This window comes from Notechis scutatus, chromosome Z (genome assembly GCF_049901735.1).
Source record: "Notechis scutatus isolate UNSWTSFEM ecotype Mainland chromosome Z, rNotScu1.2, whole genome shotgun sequence".
NCBI lineage: Eukaryota > Metazoa > Chordata > Lepidosauria > Squamata > Elapidae > Notechis > Notechis scutatus.
The window spans coordinates 2,984,154-3,004,000 of NC_142025.1; the positions used below are offsets into that span (position 1 = coordinate 2,984,154).

The window sequence follows — 19,847 nt, forward strand, 5'->3', positions numbered from 1 at the left end:
GGAGTTTGCTTCTGCAGTTCTGGTGTGAGACTGTTTTTTAAAAAAGGATTAATGTGTGATTTTGGATGATTTTGAAAAGTTAAGCAGCATCAGGCCTGGTTAGCATTTGGAAGGGAGGGAAAGTACTAAGAAAAGAAGAAGAAATTAGCCATATTTTGGCTAAGAAAATTGCATTCATGGATGTGTGTATTTTATTTGTTCTGTGAGTGATCAAATGGAAACTCTCATTATTTTATTGCAGTCCACTTGTGCTAAAAGGTTTTAAGGAGTTGATGAGATGCCATGGAAAATAAGGAAGGTAACCTTCACAGAGATAGGCCAGATCTGTTAGGAAAGCAGCAAGGAGGAAATCATAGTTTAAATCAAAAATAAGAACATGTTTGCAAAAAACTCAGGCTGACACCTTCTCTAATTCACATGAATATAAGGGGGGACATGAAGAAGAGTTGCCAACCATTTTGGGAGAGGCAGGTGCCTTTATGCATACCTGCACACACATGAACAAGACCATGAGCATACGCACGATGCAATCGAGACCGCAAGCTCGCAGAGATGCTAGTGCCCACGTGATGCTCGCAGCAATGCTTGCACCCATGGGAAGCTCATGGCAACACTAGTGCCCATGTGATACTCGCGGCGGAATTAGCACAAGTGGGTGTGTATGCCTGCACACACATATACGTACACTGGCCAGTCATTCACACAGCCTGGTGGCCAAGAGGCCACGGCCAGGTAGTGGACTCTGGCCCATAGGTTGGGGACCCCTGTGGTAAAGCACAGTCAGATTTTTCAAGATTCTGTTCTTATAAATCAACATAAATAAAAGTAATTTTAGTCTTCTTGTCGAGTTGATTTCTTGGTTGGGTGTTTAGTTGCCTGAGAGCTGTATTGTTCCAGCTTTGTGAAAAATCAGAACAGAAATAAAAAAGATAGTTTCTGGGATATGATGACAGGTAGTCCTTGACTTACGGCCACAATTGATACCTTTGTTAAGCAAGACAGTTGTTAAGTGAGATGCACCTGATTTTGATTTTTTGGCATGATTGTTAAGTGAATCACATGGTCATTAAGTGAATCCAGCTTTTCCCACTGATTTTGCTTGTCAGAAGCCAATTGGGAAAGTCACAAAGGGTAATCACATGATGCTGGGACACTGATGAGCATCCAAATTTTGATCACATGATTATGGGGATGCTGCAATGGTCATAAGTGCGAGGATCAGTCATAAGTCACTTTTTTCCAGTGTCGTTGTTACTTTGGGTGAATGGGTGTAAGTCAAGGATTCCTGTACTTTTGTAGGTTTCAGTGCAAGTTTACAGAGTTTTAATTTGGGGTGCTAATTTTGCAACGTCTCTCCTGGCGAAATGTTGTGTAAGATGAGTAGAAACACAAAGACGTTCCATTTTTACACCTCCGTTGCGTGCGTTCTCTTCCTCTGTTACACAGAAGAGGAAATACAGATAGTTTCTGGTTTAAAGAACACGGATATTTTTGCCGGGGAATCAGCTACTTTTACCTGCGAGCTCTCCCGATCCGGAACACAAAAAGCGCAGTGGTGGCTGGACGGCTCCCCTCTTCACAACAGCCCTGCAAATGAAATCTCGGTGCAAGGTGGGACCGTTCACAAGCTGATCTTAAAAGACCTGGGTCTCAATGATTCAGGAACAGTGATCTTCCGAGCAGGTTCTCTGATATCCTCGGCTAAGTTACTAATCAAAGGTATTTCAGGCTTTCCCTGTCAGGCAACCACCATGCTGCGCTTGTTCCTTGTGTCACTGGACCCCTAACCAATTCCTGCAAAACAGCTCCTGGAAGGAATGCATTAACCACTAGGCACCACTACTTTAAGCACAATCCTGCATCTTACTCACAGTCCTTGGAAGATATTTATTTATTTCTTAAATTTATATGCTGCCTGTCTTGGTAATCTAAAGTGACTCTGGAAGGTTTACAATGGCATATGATAGATTTAGAAGCACCTGATAATTCCCTGTGCTGAATCTGCTGAACCATCACAAATACTGGCAGCATAAAAGTTTAATAAATAAAATAAATACATCTGGTTTTAGGTTCTTTTGCAATCTTTTGTAGAGCAGCTGAAACCATTCCAACAAAATAGCTTTCAGCTCAATCTTGTTTGGTGGTTATCATCTGTGAGTGAGCCAATCACAAATAGGGTCGCTTGGAAAGCATACAAATTTAATTATATAATAATTAATAATAAAAATTAATAATAAACTGTAGCTACAGGCCAAGATGATGTAAATGGGAGATTTTCAGAGATGCTTAAATACCCATCTGAGCACAGTAACTACTACAGGTTGTTTGTAGATGGTCCTCAGCTTATAACCACAATTGTGACCAGAATTTCCATTGCTAAGAAAAGTGATTGTGTAGTGAATCCTGGCTGATTTTATGACTGATTTATCATGGTTGTTGAGCGAATCACTGCAGCTAAGTGAATTGTGTGGTTGCTAAGCGAATCTGCTAAGTGAATCTTTCCCCATTGACTTTGCTTGTCAGAAGCTGGCTGGGCAGGTCACATGACCCCATCATGCTGCAACCCTCATAAATACCAAGCACCTAAATTTTGATCACATGACTGCAATGCTGGAATGATCTTAAGTGTGAGAACTGGTCATAAGTCACTTTTTTCAGTGCCATTGTAACTTTGATGGTTGCTAAACAAAAGATTGTAAGTTGAGGACTATGATATTACAAAAAATGACTTAACCTGACCAACTTTCTCAATAATTCAGCTTCCAGAATTCTCTGCAATCTCCACGCTAGCTGAGGAATTCTGGGAGTTGTAGTCCACACCCCTGGAAGGTTTCTAAATTAGGCAAAACTGCTTTCAGCCATTCAATCACCAATGATCTGCTGCCTCTTTAGCTAACCCAAATGCTTCTATCATTTTCATCACCGAGCCAAGCAAGCATTAAACCATCTTAGCAAACTAAAGAGTGCTTCTGATCCCTGCTTTCACACAACTTGCTGAGAGTCCGTCTTTAAAAGCAAAAAAGTCTCCATAATTATTCCCCCAAGCCTGCACTAACACCTGACCTATCGGTTGACAGATCCGACCATCGAGGTAGTCAGCCCCATGCAGGACCTAACTGTGGAAGAAGATGGGACTGCGGAACTCATCTGCCAGTATTCTCGGCCAGTGCAGGCCATCTGGAAGAAGGATGATCAACCTCTTTGGGGAGATGGCCAGCGAATTGTGGTTGAGCAGGACTGGAACGTGGCCAGATTGAAAATCAAGCCGGCTTTTCCTGGTGACACGGGGATTTACTCTTGTGAAGCTGGAGGCACCAAAGTGGTGGCCATGCTTGACGTTCAAGGTGAGGTCTTCTTCCACAATGGAAGAAGATGACCATGTGAACTCCGCTGCAACTGACACAAGGGCCAAACCAACTTCCTTTGGGTGACCAATACCAGAATAACAGAGTTGGAAGGGACCTTGAAGGTCTTCTAGCCCAACCCCCTGCTCAAGCAGGAGATGCTATATCATTGCAGACAAATGGTTGTCCAATCTCTTCTTAAAAACCTCCAGTGTTGGAGCACACCCACAACTTCTGGAGGCAAAGTCATTAAGCGACTAGCTTTTGGAGGTCAAAGAACAAGGGGAGATTTGATCTTTACAAAGGGGTTAGCTAATACTTATAGTCAGTGTTGGGGAACTGGAAAACCTTGTGAGAACATCAGCATTCATGCAGGGCTGTTGAGGCTCTCTGAGCTTGGTTGTTTTCTTGCAGATGTTTCATGACCCAACTAGGTTACCTCATCAGTGTTAGAAAGGAGTACAGTTTGTGGAGAAAAGGAGGAGGAAGAGGAAGGAGGAGGACTGTGGAGTCCTTGGTGCTCTCTGAGCTTGGTGTTTTCTTGCAGATATTTCATGACCCAACTAGGTTACATCATGTGCTAGAAAATAGAACCTCACTCCCTTTTAACACTGATGATGTTACCTAGTTGGGTCATGAAATGTCCGCAGGAAAACAATCAAGGTCAGAGAGCACCAAATATCCGTGTTTTCTTGACTTGCCTGCATTTTTCAAACACACTTTGTTTAATTTCTTCTATCTGCTGTTAATCTTGGCAATATACCATTGCATTAAATAAATTCAGGCAAAAGCAGAGAGCTGTCTCCGGCTGAATTTGTGTCACAACCATGAAGAGTTTTCTTAGCACTTATCAACATCAGAAATTCAATTATCTTAGACACAGTAGGAGAACAGGAATCCTGGCCTACCTTACAGGGCTGTTGTAAGGATAACTCAGCAATGCATATGAGCAGCCTAAAACATTTTGTAATTGCTCTGTGTTACTGCAAGCTTAATGGTCATCTGCTGTTACTTGGAGCTAAAGCTTTTGAAAGTTATATTTTACGAAATATGCTTTATTATTTGGCCTGTCTACTATTCTGATTATTTTATTGCTTGCATTATATTTTTTTAATGCTTGGCTGCCGGGTTGCTTTGAAATATGTGAAAACACAACTGCCCATTTTTAAATAAAAGTCACTTTGAGTAAAGCTTTGTGATGATAAAAACAAAGACCAAATTATGTTTTTTATTATGGACATTAAAAAAACATAATTGTACCACATACTTACTGTTTCTGCAGCAGCCAAGATCAAGCTGAGGTTAAGCAATCAGGTTAGAAACCGGGAGACTGTGAGTTTTAGTTCTCCTTTAGGGAAGGACCTGGGGAACTTTAGGCCAATCACCAGGCAATGGTGAATTCTGGTCCCGCATTAGGCACACAAAATGGCTGGGTGACTTTGAGCCGATCATCAAGAGACAGGGAGTTCTACTCCCACCTTCACAGGGTTGTTTGGTGGGGAAAATAGGAGGAGGAAGGAGTATTATGATATGTTCATAGTTTGAGTTGTTTATGAAAGAATAAGGAAGGTGGGACATACATAAATAAATTTTGTAGGCTTGAATTTCATTGGCATTATTCACAGCTCCTTTTAGAAAGGTTTTCTATGGCATCTGAAAAGCATATAGGCAGCCCTTGACCTACAATATTTATGTGGTTAAGCGAGATATTTGTTAAATGAGTTTTGCCCCATTTTACAACCTTTCTTTTCACAGTTGCTAAGCAAATCACTGCAGTTGTTAAGTTAGTAATATAGTTGTTAAATGAATCAGGTTTCCCTATTGACTTTGCTTGTCAGAAGATCGCAAAAGGGGAACCCCGGAACATTGCGACCATCATAAATATGAGTCACTTGCCAAGCGTCTGAATTTTGATCATGAGACCAAAGGGATGGCTGCAATGGTTGTAAATGTGAAAAGCGGTTAAGTCACTTTTTTCAGTGCCATTGTAACTTTGAACAGTCACTAAACGAATGGTTGTAAGTCAAGGACTACCTGTAATTAAAGAGGAAATCACCATGGGTACTAAAGTAACATGTGTAGTCTGTTGTCACTTCCTTGACATCTGCAGAGTTCGCCTTTAATTTTAATTTATTGTCATTTACAATTTTGAGGTTTTTTTTTTACATGACTCAAACCCTTCTCTTACCCTTGTTGAAATCCGGCAGAACCAAATCTTAGTGTGGAATTAATTCTTCCTTACAATATTACGATCCTAGTTCGCGACTACCCCATAGAGAAGAAGGTTTAAAAAATCCACCGAGGATGTAACCATGCAATTAAATTTCCACTTAAAAAAACAAACTGTGTCATGTTTGATCTCCTAAGTCACAACTTAGTCTTATAAAAACTCTTTCTCCTTTCCAAAACTCAACCTATATCAAAATGAAAATTGAATTTCAGCTAAAGATGGCAGACACTTCATTTTTTGAATATAAAGCATTGGAAGCAACCAAGCTTGCAATCTGTCTAAAGTCTTGTAATTGTTATATTTTATATATTGTATCAATATAATATCCAGTTATATATATAATATATGTAATATTATACATTATATATAATAAGCGTGTGTGGATGTGTTATTTGTAATTTATACTTTTTATATATAATATGTAACCTATATGCATAATATATATTATACATATAGCATATAATACTTATACTTATTATTTCCAGCTAACTTAAATGCTATATAGGTAGTCCTTAAATTACAACTACAATTGATCCCAACATTTCCATTGCTAAGTAACGCTGTTTTTAAATAAGTCATGTCAGTTTATGACCTTTTTTGCCATAGTTGTTAAGTGAATCACTGCAGTTATTAAGTAAATCACACTGCCATTAAGTCAATCTGGTTTCTTCCATTGACTTTGCTAATCGGAAGCTGTCTGAGAAAGTCACAAAGGGTGATCAAATGAACCCAGGACGCTGGAGCCATCATAATCTATGAGTCACCTGCCAAGCACCTGGATTTTAATCACAAAGACCATGGGGATACTGTAATGGTCATAAGTGTGAGAACCAGTCCTAAGTCAATTTTCTGGTGCTGTTGTAACTTCAGATGGTCACTAAACAAACAGTTACAAGACAAAGACTACCCATATCATGGGAAAGTCAGGGATTGAGGCCTTTTTTATTATTAATTCCATTTTTTTTTTTTGTCCTAACAGCCAAGAACACAGTCATCCAGGGCCTCGAGAACGTGGATGCGATGGAAGGAGGAGAAGCTCTCTTTGAGTGTTATCTTTCCAAACCAGAAATCTACAATTATAACTGGCTGATCGATGATGTGCCGGCAAAAACATCTGAAAATGTAGAGCTGGTTTATTTTGAAAATGGGCTTCGCCATCTTCTGCTTCTGAAGAACCTCAAAGTCCAAGACAGCTGCAGGGTGACCTTCCAAGCGAGCGATGTGGTCACGTCTGCCTTCTTGACCGTAAAAGGTGACAATCAAATATCTTGCTCCACAAGACAATCAGATTCAGGTAGTCCTCAACTTACGGCTACAACTAGGCCCAAAATTTAAGTTGCTAAACAAGATAGTTCTACCACCTGTGTTGCCACAGTTGTTTAGGGAACCGCTGCAGTTGTTAAATTAATAACACTGTTAAGTGAATCTGGTTTCCCCCATTGAGTTTGCTTGTCAGAAGGTCACAAAAATGGATCACGGCAGAGGTGGGTGTTCAGCAGGTTCTGACCAGTTCTGGAGAACTGGTAGCAGAAATTTTGAGTAGTTCAGAGAACCGGCAAATGCCACCTATGACTGGCCCCGCCCCCATCTATTCTCTGCCTCCCATTGAGTCCCAGCTGATCAGCTGGGTCGACTTTGGTTGCCCTGCACAGGAGAACGGAGCTGGAAAGCAGGTTAACGGGGTGGGGAGAGAATGGGGATTTTACAGTATATCCTCCTGCCACGGCCACCAACCACACCCACCAAGCCATGCCACGCCTACAGAACGGTAGTAAAAAAAATTGAATCCCACCACTGGATCATGGGATCTTGGAACACTCCGAGACACTGCAACCATCATAAATATGAATCAGTTGCCAAACATCTGAATTTGATCACATGACCATAGGGATGTTGCAATGGTTGTAAGTGTGAATAATGTCGTAATTCCCTATACATACATAGCAGCTGAGATACTTGACCAGTTAGCAATACAGCCAGGAAACAGGATCCATTTTCATGTACAGGTAGTCTTCAACTTACGACCATAATGGAGCCCAAAATTTATGTTGCTAGGTGAGATATTTACCCCATTTTACGACCTTTCTTGCCACAGCTATTAAGTGAATCAGCACAGTTGTTACATTAGTAATAGAGTTGTTAAGTGAATCTGGCTTCCTCCTTGACTTTGCTTGTCAGAAGGCCGCAAAAACGGATCACGTGATCTTGGAACACTATGTCTGTCTTAAATATGAGTTAGTGGCCAAGCATCTGAATTTGATCATATGATCATGGGGATGCTGCAATGGTCATAAATTTGAAAAATGAACATTTCCCTGTTGTAACTTTGAATGGTCACCAAATGAACTACTGCAGGTCGAGGACCACCTGTATTTCTGGTTGTTGTTTTTTAAATTTCCCTCCCAAATTTCCCAACCTCTCAATTTTTTCCTTGCTTGAAAGGACTGATGGTGTCATTTCTGATCATTTCAGGATGGAGACTGGAATTCTTGCAGCCACTGACGGATGTCACCATCTGTGCTGGGGAACAAGCTGTCTTCACCTGTGTGTTAAGTGAAGCAGTACCCATCCATGAGGTTGCCTGGTATATTAATGACATAGACATCCAACCAGACGAAAATTGGAGAATTGAAGTAGAAGAAAATAGCTACAAACTCATCCTAAAGAAAGCTCAGCTTCTCCACTCTGGAGAGATAACTTTTGCTGCCAGAGATGCTATTGTGTCTGCAAAATTGACTGTCACAGGTAAGTTGAATCAGATAAGTGTTTTCTTGCAACTTGCCTACAGGAGAAGATTGATGCAAAATGATCACATTGAACACCGGGCCCTATCTAACAAAATTAAATTCAAGGTAGATAAAAGTAAGGCTCTACAATTAGGTAAGAAAAACCAACTGTACAGGCATATAGGTGAAACTTGGTTTAATGTCAGTAACTGAGAGAGGGACCTTGGAGTTGTAGTGGACAATCACTTAAACATGAAACCAACAATGTACTTCAGCAGCCAAAAAAGCCAATGAAATCCTAGGTTGCATTAATAGAGGGATGCAGTCAAGATCACATGAAGTTCTAGTACCACTTTACAACGCCTTATTCAGACCACACTTGGAATATTCCAAGTGGTTTTGGTCACCATAATAAAAAAAGGTTTTGAGACTCTGGAAAGAGTGTAGAGAACAGCAACAAAGATGATTAGGGGACTAGAGGTTAAAACTTACAAAGAATGGTTGCGGGAATTGGGTATGTCTTGTTTAATGAAAAGAAGAGCTGGGAGGACATGATAGCTATCTTCCAATATTTGAGGTGCTGCCATAGAGAAGAGGGGATCAACCTGTTTTTCAAAGCAGGAGTAGGCAAGACAAGAAACAACGGATGAAAAGTAATCAAGGAGAGAAGCAACCTAGAACTAAGGATAAATTTCTTTACAGTGAGATCAATTAATCAATCAGAAGTCAGAGGTTGTCCTGTCAGAACTTGTGGATGCTCCATCACCGAAGGCTTTCAAAAAGTGACTGGACAACCATTTGCCTAAAATAATATAGGGTCTCTTGCTCAAGCAGGGAGTTGGACTAGAAAACCTCCAAGGCCCCTTCCAACTCTATTATTCTATGTACTATGTTCTATATGCTAAGTTTTTAATTGAGGATTAATGCAAAATGATAGCAATAGCAATAGCACTTAGACTTACATACCGCTTCATAGTGCTTTACAGTCCTCTCTAAGCGGTTGACAGAGTCAACATTTTGCCCCCAACAATCTGGGTCCTCATTTTACCCACCTCGGAAGGAGGGAAGGCTGAGTCAACCTTGAGCCTGGTGGGATTTGAACTATCAAATTGCAGGCATCTGGCAGTCAGCAGAAGTAGCCAGCAGTACTGCACTCATGTGCCACCGAGGTTCAAAATGATCCCTTCTGGAGGAAGAAATGGATATTGAAGAAGGTTGCATGAAAAGCAAAATTGTTCACCATAACAAAGAATGAACAGTTAATGAGTATTGAGCTGTATCCAACCAGAGTCAGTGGTCAAAAAAGTAAGATCCTGCACCTAAGCAAGAAAAATCAGATGCACGTGTACAGAATATGTGATATCTGGCTCAATAATAACAACTGTGAGAGTCCTAGTGGATCACCACTTAATTATGAGCCAACAGTGTGCTGCAGTAACCACAAAAAGCTAATGCAGCCCTAGGGACAGCATCAACATCAGAAGAAATGATAGTATCACTTTATACTGCACTGCTGAGGCCACACTTGGAGCAGTTCATTTAACAACCATTCAAAGTTACAATGGTTCTGAAAAAGTGACATGACAGTTTTTCACATTTATGGCACGGCGGAGCTGAGCTGGGGTGACGGCTCGCATGCCTAGAGAGAGGGCTCTGCATGCCACCTCTGGCATGCGTGCCATAGGTTCGCCATCACGGATCTAGTCTAGAGAAAAGGACTAGGAGTACATGATAGCAGTTTTCCAATATTTGAGGGGCTGGCACAAAGAAGAAGAGGGGGTCAACTTATTCTCCAAAGCCCCTGAAAGCAGGACAAGAAGTAACGGATGGAAACTCATCAAGGAGAGAAGGAACTAAGGAGGAATTTCCTTATTGTGAGAATGATTAATCAATGCACCAACTTGTCTTTCAGAGTTGTGGGTGCTTCATCACTGGAGGCTTAACAGATAACAGATAATCAGAGTTGGAAGGGACCTTGTAGGTCATCTAGTCCAACCCCCCGCCCAAGCAGGAGACCCTACACCATTTCTGACAGAGGGCAGTCCAGTCTCTTCTTGAAAGCTTCCAGTGATGGCGCTCCCACAACTTCCGAAGGCAACTTCTGTTCCCTGGGTTGATTGTTCTCCCTGTCAGAAAGTTTCTCCTTATTTCCAGGTTGAATCTCTCCTAGTTCAGTTAACATCCATTATTCCTTGTCTGGCCTACAGGCCCTTTAGAAAATAGCTTGACCCCTTCCTGCTCTCTGTGGCAGCTCCTCAAATATTGGAAGATTGTTCTCCTTCCTCCCCTGGTCCTTCTCTTCACGAGACTAGCCAAGCCCAGTTCCTGTAACCGTTCTTCATATGTTTTAGTCTCCAATCCCCTCATCAGCCTGGTTGCTCTTCTCTGTATTTTTTCTAGAGTCTCAACATCTTTTTTATAGTGTGGGGACCAAAACTGGATGCAGTCCTCTAGGTGTGGTCTTACTAAGGCTTTATAGAGTGGTATTAGTACTTCCCTTGATCTCAATTGTATCCCTCTGTTAATACAATTTAGGATTGCATTGGCTTTTTTGATGGCTGCTGCACACTGCTGGCTCCTATTTAGCTGGTTGTCCACTAAGACTCCAAGATCCCTCTCACAGTTCCTGCTGTTGAGCCTGGTTTCACCCAGTCTATATGTGTATTTTCGGTTTTTCTTGCCTAAGTGTAGGACTTTACTTTTCTCTGTATTGAATTTCATTTTGTTAGATACGGCCCAGTATTTTAGTTTGTCAAGATCCATCTGGATCTTGAGCCTATCTTCTTGGGTGTTAGCTATTCCTGTCAGCTTAGTGTCACCTGCAAATTTGGTAAATTCCCCTTCTATTCCTTCATCTAAGTCGTTAATGAAGATATTGAAGAGTCTTGGGCCTAAGATGGAACCTTTAGAAGAAAAGGTTGGAAAACCATTTGACTGGGTGGAATCAGGACTCCTGCCTTAGGCAGGGGATTGGACTAGAAGACCTACAAGGTCCCTTCCAGTTCTATGATTCTTGTGAGGAGGCTGCTTCTTAAGAACCTCTCGGGACAAGGAGAGGACAGGAGATTACGCCCATCAATGTGAACAGCTGTCTCTCATGGAGGAGATCACAAGACAGAGATCCCTGGTAGGTTTTGAGCACTAGGAAAAGATAGGAGTAGCAATTTTGCTTGCAATTAAGCTTTGCACTAGATTTGCAAACTTCATTTTTAAATTATGCTTGGAAATTGCTTGTTAAGAACTTTAGGGACGTTTCAATTGGCAAGTCTGAAAATGCGGGCTGAGGTCTCGTTCAATCCTTAATGAAAAATCATGTTAATCCTAAACTTAAGATTTTTTTAAAAAAAATATTAAATAAACAGCAAACAGCTAAGTGACACTTTTTTTTCTTAGAAAGTTATAAAAAGATTAAGAAACCAAACACATTTAGAATAAGTTTTTGGAATTAATTATAAAGAATCCTTCCAAAGGGAAATACAGTAGATTTGTTTGGACTATTGCAAGACAAAATGAAGAAAAATAATTTTAAATATTGGACATCAGGGGAGCTAATACCCTTTATTATTTATTTATTTATTTAATTAATTAATTTTATCTATCTATCACATTTCTAAACTGCTCATCTTTACAACTAATTAACTGGAACATATAAAATTATGCAAACAAAATTTAACATTGAAAATATTGAAGGGCACTTTTGAAATATGAAATTATAAGTTAGTAACAACAATGTCAGTAGTGAGGTTTGCTTCTATGAATAAACAGTGTCCAAAATGTTTCAGAAACAGTGGCAGAAGAAGAATATTTTTTGATAAGACAAAAATGACAGGTGATAATGACAGTTATGAGAATGACATGGAAAGGATGCCACACTTGATGTCTTAAACCAGTTGATGTTTTAAAAATCAAAGGGGAAATACTGTACAAATAATTCACCAAGAGAGTGACTTGGATAATCTTTTATATTGGATAAAAGAAGCTTGTTAAAGGTTTGAATAATCTTGTGAGAAAGGACAAAGAAGAAGAACAGAAGAACAGAGCTGGAAAGGTCCTTGAAGGTCTTCTAGTCCAGGGGTCGCCAATCTTTTGGACCTCAGGCAGGGGTGGGATTCAAATTTTTTAACAAACAGTTCTGTGGGCGTGGTTTAGTTGGTGGGTGTGGCTTGGTGGTCATGTGACTGGGTGGGCATGGCCAACTTGACGTCACTCATGTCAAGGGGCGCTTCTCCTCACCTGGCCTCTCATGACAGTGGAGATACTGCAACCGTCATAAGTGTGTAAAATGGCCATAAGTCACTTTTTTCAGTGCCGTTGTTACTTTGAATGGTCACTAAATGAACTATTGTAAATCAAGGATTACCTGTACAAAAATACAAAAAGCTTCTTTCCTTGCAAAAAACTGCCCTAAATACCAATCATTAGATTTAAAATACCTGCAAGCCGGAGTTACAAGTCAGGCAGGGTGCCAGCGCACCTTGAGGAATTAAAATAGTTAAAATGCAGTGATAACTATCAGCAGCCAACCCTTGTTCATAAAGTGAAACCCTTTAGCAGAGAGGTCATTTAAGCTCTCCAGAAAGAGCACACCCTGGAAAAGCAATCCTTAGATCCATTTGCACCATTTAAAGATACCAGCTGGTCTCACTCACCTCACAAGATATCTTAAGGAAATCGTCCAGATTTAAGGAAAGGTCACATGCTCCCCAGAAAGACAGTAAAAAAATCAGTACCAAGCTTGCATCCTGCCTCTTGGAAGTATACTCCAAAAGGATAGTGCCAGATACCACTAAAGCAGTGAAGGAAGACCCCCTCCCCAGATAGAAAAAGAAATCATGAGGCAGGAAAAAATTCAAACACAATACAAATAATTAAATCACAACAGTAGCTGTTGCTTGTTAAACCAATTATCAGAACAAATAGACAAAGGAACTAGTCAGATTTCTCAACCCAGTTTCTTTTCAAACAAAGCTGAATAGGGAATATTATCCCATCAATAAACACAGGATTAAACGTCACCAAGGACAGAATTAAACTTCACCAAAAACCAGAAAGGGTATATAAACTCATGTTTGAATGTCAATCTTTCTAGCTAGCCAAGAAGCCTTGCTGAATGTCACTAATCTTGGTTCCTTGTCATTAAAAAGCTTCTTTCTGCAGCTTTGCTTCGTTATTCAATTATTTCTTCAAAGTGCTGATCATTGCATGCCGGGAGTATTTCCTCCCAACATCAGTATAAAAAGCTTAAAACAACCCTTCCCCTTTAAGAAAGTATCAAGAAAAAAAAAACTCCTTCTGAGAAAGTAAGTCTAGGCATACTGCCAAGAACATAATAAGGGGGAAAAAAAACAAAAGTAGATTTCTTCTAACTACCGGTTCTCGAACTGCTTAGAAAGTTAACAAGGGGTTCTATAGAACCGGTAGAATCCCACACCTGACCTCAGGGACCACCAAACTCATAATAAGAAAGAAGTGGAAAGAAGCAGCTCGGTGGCCAGGCCAGGCGCATGGGGCAAGTGGGGCAAGTTCCCCTCCCGTCCTTTCCCCCTCCCCTCACTATCTTGTGTTGTTCACAATGCAAGTGACGCAAGCCTTGTGTTCCCTTGGGCCATGTGGGCAATGCAGCCTGGATTAATTGCTTTGAGTGCTTTGGGGATGACATTTCTCTGCGGACCACCAAAATTTTCTCACATACCACCAGTGATCCCTGGCCCACTGGTTGGCGACCACTGTTCTAGTCCAAGCCCACTGCTCAAATAGAAGGAAAATTTAAAAAATTTTTAAAAATCAGATTCTACAACAATACTTGAATGGACTAAAGATTAAGTCTTTCAAAAGTAAAAGGAAAGCATATAGAATTGATTTATTTCACCAAAGTTAAAATAAAATCTGTTGTTATTTCTGGTAACCCTTAATGGATTTTCTGCTGACTGAAAACTCAAAAAATATTGCTTCATGGATTTGTCTATAGATTAAAAAATGGGATATGGAATGAAGAAATCATTGGTTGTAAACCAAGAGAGAGTAAAGAGTTTCTTGTTTAAGTATTGTGATGGTTAAAATACATTTTCAATCTCCACTATACTTTTACTTTCTATGTTTTCTAGTTTCTATTATTTGTATCTTGTCCTTTGCATTTCTCTCTTTCTTTTTATACTTTTTTCTTTTAGTTTGCATTAATTTTACTATTGTAAATGTGTGTGTGTGTGTGTGTGTGTAAAACCTTCTTACACTTTCCTTGTATGAGATATGAACCAGTTGCCAACCGTCTGAATTTTGATCACATAACTGTAAGGATATTGCAGTGGTCATAAGTGTAAAAAAACAGCCATACGACACTTTTTTCAGTGCTGTTGTAACTTTGAATGGTCACTAAACAAATAGTTACAGGTTGAGGACTGTAAACTGGCTTTCATGTGTTGAACTTTAGAACCTGTTGAAGTCACTCAGCCTTTGGTTGACCAGTCTGCTACGCAAGGAGAGAAGGCCAAGTTGCAGTGTGAATTTTCCAGTGAGACCCAAGAGGTGATTTGGGTCAAAGGGAAAGAACCGATCCAGCCTGGTGGACGATATGAAATCATCTCCGAAGGCAAAAAACAGACACTCATCATACACGATTTTAAATTTGAAGATCAAGGATCCTACACCTGTATCACCTCGCCTGAAATAAAAACTTCTGCCAATCTTTTGATTGATGGTAAGTTACAATTCCTACATGTAATTCTCAAAAACATGTTATATAATTGTATTGGGGTCATTACCCAGCAGAGACAAACAACAACTAGGATTAGAACTTCCGTTGCTAAGCAAGGAGTTTATTAAGTGAGTCTCATCCAATTTTAGGATCTTTTTGGCAGGGTTGTTATGCAAATCACTGCTGTTGTTAAGTGAATTGCAATTCATTAAGTGAAACTGGTATCCCCATCGGCTTTGCTTGTCCAAAGCTGGCTGGGAAGGTCACAAATGGGGATCACGTAACCCCAGGAGGCTGCAACAGTCCTAAATACACACTGGTTGCTCAGAGCCAGAATATTGAGTTCCTAATTATGGGAGAGCTGCCATGGTTGTAAGTGCGAGGACCAGTTGCAAGTCACTTTTTTTCATTGCTGTTGTAACTTCAAATGGTCATTACATGAATGGTTGTAAGTGAATGACGACCTTTACAGAAAAAAGTGACTTATGATTGATTCTCACACTTACAACAGTCACAGCATCCCCATGTTTATGTGATCAACATTCAGGCACTTGAAAACCGGTATGTTTTACAAGTCTCAGCATCCTGATCTCCTTTTACGACCTTCCCAGCCATCTTCTGACAAGCAAAGTCAATGGGCGAAGCCAGATTCACTTAATAAACATGTGATTCACTTAACAGCTTCAGTGATTATGAGAGAAGAAGCATTGCAAAACGTGTTGCAAAATGAGGTGTGACACACTTAACTGCCTTGCTTAACAATGGAAATTTGGCTCAGTTGTGGTCGTAAATCAAGGACTATCTGCACTATATTAATCTAGACTGATTGATTGATTATTGATTAATTGATTCTAAAATCTGTTGAATGGGGATTTGCAAAATATAGATTATTTTATAGGTAATCCTCTTTTTGATGTCTAGCAGTTGCCATATCCTGACTTCCTAATAGTAATCTCACCATTTCATTTCTCAGTTTCTTCTGTGTCAATGTTGAAAGAAGTTGTTGAGGAAGCACCAATCTCTAAAGAGCCAACAAAGGTAGCAGATGAAGAGGTTCAACCTAGCTTGCCACCCGAAGCTGCTCAGGAAGGGGACCTCCACCTTCTGTGGGAAGCTCTGGCCAAGAAGCGGAGGATGAGTCGCGAGCCGACCTTGGACTCAATCAGTGAACTGCCCGAAGAAGACGACAAACTTCAGAAGAGGAAGAAGGAGGAACTGGAGATAACCGCATACTACTCCGAGGAATACTCTACTTGCGATGAGTCCGCAAAAGCTGGAGAAGCAGATTTTTCCATCACAAGTTCAGATGACGAATCTAGAGCTGGGACACCTTCCTTAATCACCTACCTCAAGAAGGCTGGGTCATCTACAATGAGCATCAGTCACAAAGTCATAGAGAAAATCCCTCAAGATCAGCAGAAGGTTGGTGAGGAACCATCTCCTCCTGCAGAGTCAACTGAAATGGAGATCACTGAAGGGGACTTGGAGGACCCTTCCATGTCTCAAGCTGCCGTCAAAATCCAAGCAGCCTTCAAAGGTTACAAAGTGAGAAAGGAAATCAAACAGCAGGAACGTCCAGTCTTTGCGGACACCTTCAAGGACTTTGTTGGCAAGATAGGAGACACTCTCCATCTGGATTGTGTGGCCCACAGCAAGACAGACATGACGGTCAGTTGGCTGAAAGATGGTAATGAAATTAAGGATGGGCGGCATTATCATATAGACAATTACAATGATGGGACCTGTTCCTTGATTATCGCTGGTGTGGAAATGAATGACAAGGGGAAGTACACTTGTGAAGCCTCCAATAAATTTGGCAAGGTCTCCCACAGTGCCAAGGTGACCATCCAACCTCAAGCACCTTCTCGAAAACCGAAAACTGCCAACAAGCTTCCCGACAGCGAATCAGAGAGCTCATCTGGCAGCGAATTGGACGATGCTTTCCGTAAAGCCGGTCGGAGGCTCCACAAGCTGTTCAAGTCCAAAATCTCCACTGAGATCTCCGATGTCGACGAGGAACTGTTTGTCAGTGCGGACGAGGGAGAAATTGAGGCAGTGGATCGTCAGACCTATCGGGAAGACGAACGCTACATCTACATCAAGTTTGAAGTTCACACGGAGGCCAAAACAGCTGCGGGTCGATTTCAGGAGATGTTTGCCGCTATGGGTATTCCTGTTGAGATTGACATTTTGGACCAGGGTCCTAAAAAGATAGAGTTGCGTATTGGGAAAGCCACTTCACCTCCTGCTGGACAGTTGCGGACTTTGGTTCAACGGCCACCACCTACTTTGCTGACCTCTGATACTGGTAAGTACGCAAGGTTTTATAGGAGGAGGAGTGTCATAACCTGGGGGCTGTTTCAAAAGAGGCATCAGTCTAGAATCCCTACATAGTCACAAGTGAACGAAGTCCAATTTCCCTTTAATTCTATTGACCCTTATCTAACTCCTAGCAGGTACTAACGGTTAGTTGAGAAGATTCCTGTGCATAGGCACGTGCAGCAATAAATCAATTTAAGGTGAAGTGTTAGTCCTGCTTTATACTGCACTGATGAGACCGTATTTGGAATACTTTGTCCAATTCTGGTCATCACAGGACAAAAAAGGTGATGAGACTATAGAAAGAGTGCAGAGAAGAACAACAAAGATAGGAGTTCTGGAGGCTAATATGAGGGAACTAGGTATGTTAAGTCTAATGAAGAGAAGGACGAAGAATGATAGCAATCTTCCAATACTTGAGGGAATGTCACAGAGAAAAGGGGATCAACCTATTTTCCAAAGCAGATGAAGGCAGGACATTAGGAGTAATGGGGGGAAACTTATTAAGGAGAGAACCAACCTAAATTATGGAGAAATTTCCTAGCAATGAGAGGAATCCATCAGCACAATGGCTTGTCTTCAGAAGTTGTAGGTGCTTTATTACTCTACCACAGAAGAGACAGGACAGAAGCTGTATAAGGGACTCCTTCTTAAGGGCTGGACTAAAAGTTAAAGCAGAAGGTGAAGAAGCAGTAGAAAGACAAGAAGGGGGAAAATGAGGAGGAGGAAGATTAACTTGGTTCTCTCTGAGCTTGGTTGTTTTATTATAGACATTTCATGACCCAACTAAGTGACATCATCAATACGAGAAGGGAATGAGGTTTGCAGAGAGGAGGAGGAGGAAAAAGACATATAGATTTGCTCTTATTGTTCTTTGTTCATTCTAGCTCCAGTCTTCATCACTGAACTTCAAAATCAAGAGGTGCAGGATGGTTACCCGGTCAGTTTTGATTGCGTGGTGATTGGCAAGCCAATGCCGACTGTCCGGTGGTTTAAAGATGGCCATGTTCTTGAAGAAGATGACCATTACATGATCAATGAGGACCAGGAAGGATGTAATCAACTGATCATCACAGCGGTGGTCCCTCTTGACATGGGGGTCTACCGCTGCGTGGCTGAAAACAGCATGGGGGTGTCTTCAACAAAAGCCGAGCTACGAGTGGACCGTGAGTTTAAAGCTGGGATGCGGGAAACTGTTGTTCAAAAGCTGAGCATAACTGAGCATAATTCTTCCTTTAATCTTCCTTCTTCCCTCCCTCCCTCCCTCCCTCCTCCCTCCCTCCCTCCCTCCCTCCCTCCCTCTCTCTCTCTCTCTCTCTCTCTCTCTCTCTTTCTTTCTTTCTTTCTTTCTTTCTTTCTTTCTTTCTTTCTTTTCTTTCTTTCTTTCTTTCTTTCTTTCTCTTTTCCCCCCTCCCTCCCGTAAAAATCACTGATCAGAACTTCCTTGATTCTTGCACAATTGTCCACTTTCTCTTATGCTGTTTTTGAGAAGTATCGCTCTAATGCAATGTTTCTCAACCTCACCATGGACTTCTGAGAGTTGAAGTCCACTGACATTAAAGTGACTGAAATTGAGAAACATTGCCCCTGAAATCTTCTTTTTACCATTCATTAGTAACCAGCACAGATTATGATACAGCCGGAGATGCAACGGAGACCTCGTCGTACTACAGCGCTAAGGGTTATCTGTCCAGGTAAAAGCAATATTATTTATTTATTAAATGTATTTGCCACCCATCTCATATCACAATGACTCTGGGTGAAAATCTATTGTCAAATATTATTCTGGGACTTCCGAGTCAGAAGAGGGAGCACACATCCCTTTCCTGCATGCCTCCTGTTTGAGCAAGGGATTGGATTAGAAGACCTCCAAGGTCCCTTCTAAACCTATCATTCTAACTTCTAATTATATTTGGGAGTGGGCTTTGCATGTCAATCGTTTGTGTTGCCCTCCCTCTCTTTCCCACCATCTCTTGAACCAGCCGGGAACAAGAAGGAGTGGAGTCAACAACAGAAGAGGAACAGTTGCCTCAAATCATGGATGAACTTCACGATATTCATGTGGCGCCTGGAGCCCCTGTTGCCAAATTCCATTTAAAAGTGAAAGGTAACAGATATTTCAATTCTCCCCCACCCCCCACACCTTCAGAGTCTGGGGTAGATCCCATTCACACAATCACTTCTTGCATGCTGGTCTTTGTTCTCAGAGTTGTTCAGGCAGTGGATGAGCCTGACATAGTGGGTTGAAAATTGTTTCGCTTGATTTTGGTTTTGACTCACATCACCTTGATTTGTGGGTTCAATTCCAGCCACTAGGTGCTCAGAAGGATTCTGGGGCATTGCAGCATTAAGCAGATTTTTTTAAAAAAAGGATTTCATTACTCAGAATATTCATTATTGCGATGCAAGTTCCACCCCTTTTGTATGCAACCAACATTACAAATGTGTGAATAAAAGGGGTGGAACTTGCAATGCAGTAGGAGAATCAGTTTGGTATAGTGGTGAAGGCACCAGGCTAGAAATAGGGGACCACGAGT

At 41.1% G+C, this 19,847-nt stretch overlaps 1 protein-coding gene across 3 annotated transcripts in view; it reads left to right on the top strand.

Annotated features, from left to right (window-relative positions):
• Positions 1-19,847, top strand: part of OBSCN (obscurin, cytoskeletal calmodulin and titin-interacting RhoGEF) — a 257,509-nt gene that overhangs the window by 129,361 nt on the left and 108,301 nt on the right. For all 3 annotated transcript variants that reach the window (XM_087947096.1, XM_087947097.1, XM_087947098.1), the window contains 9 exons: positions 1,447-1,719; positions 3,078-3,344; positions 6,554-6,826; positions 8,047-8,319; positions 14,728-14,994; positions 15,965-17,299; positions 18,198-18,476; positions 18,926-19,004; positions 19,293-19,417. In XM_087947096.1, coding sequence (XP_087803222.1) covers positions 1,447-1,719; positions 3,078-3,344; positions 6,554-6,826; positions 8,047-8,319; positions 14,728-14,994; positions 15,965-17,299; positions 18,198-18,476; positions 18,926-19,004; positions 19,293-19,417 — 3,171 coding nt within the window. The remainder of the gene's footprint in view (positions 1-1,446; positions 1,720-3,077; positions 3,345-6,553; positions 6,827-8,046; positions 8,320-14,727; positions 14,995-15,964; positions 17,300-18,197; positions 18,477-18,925; positions 19,005-19,292; positions 19,418-19,847) is intronic.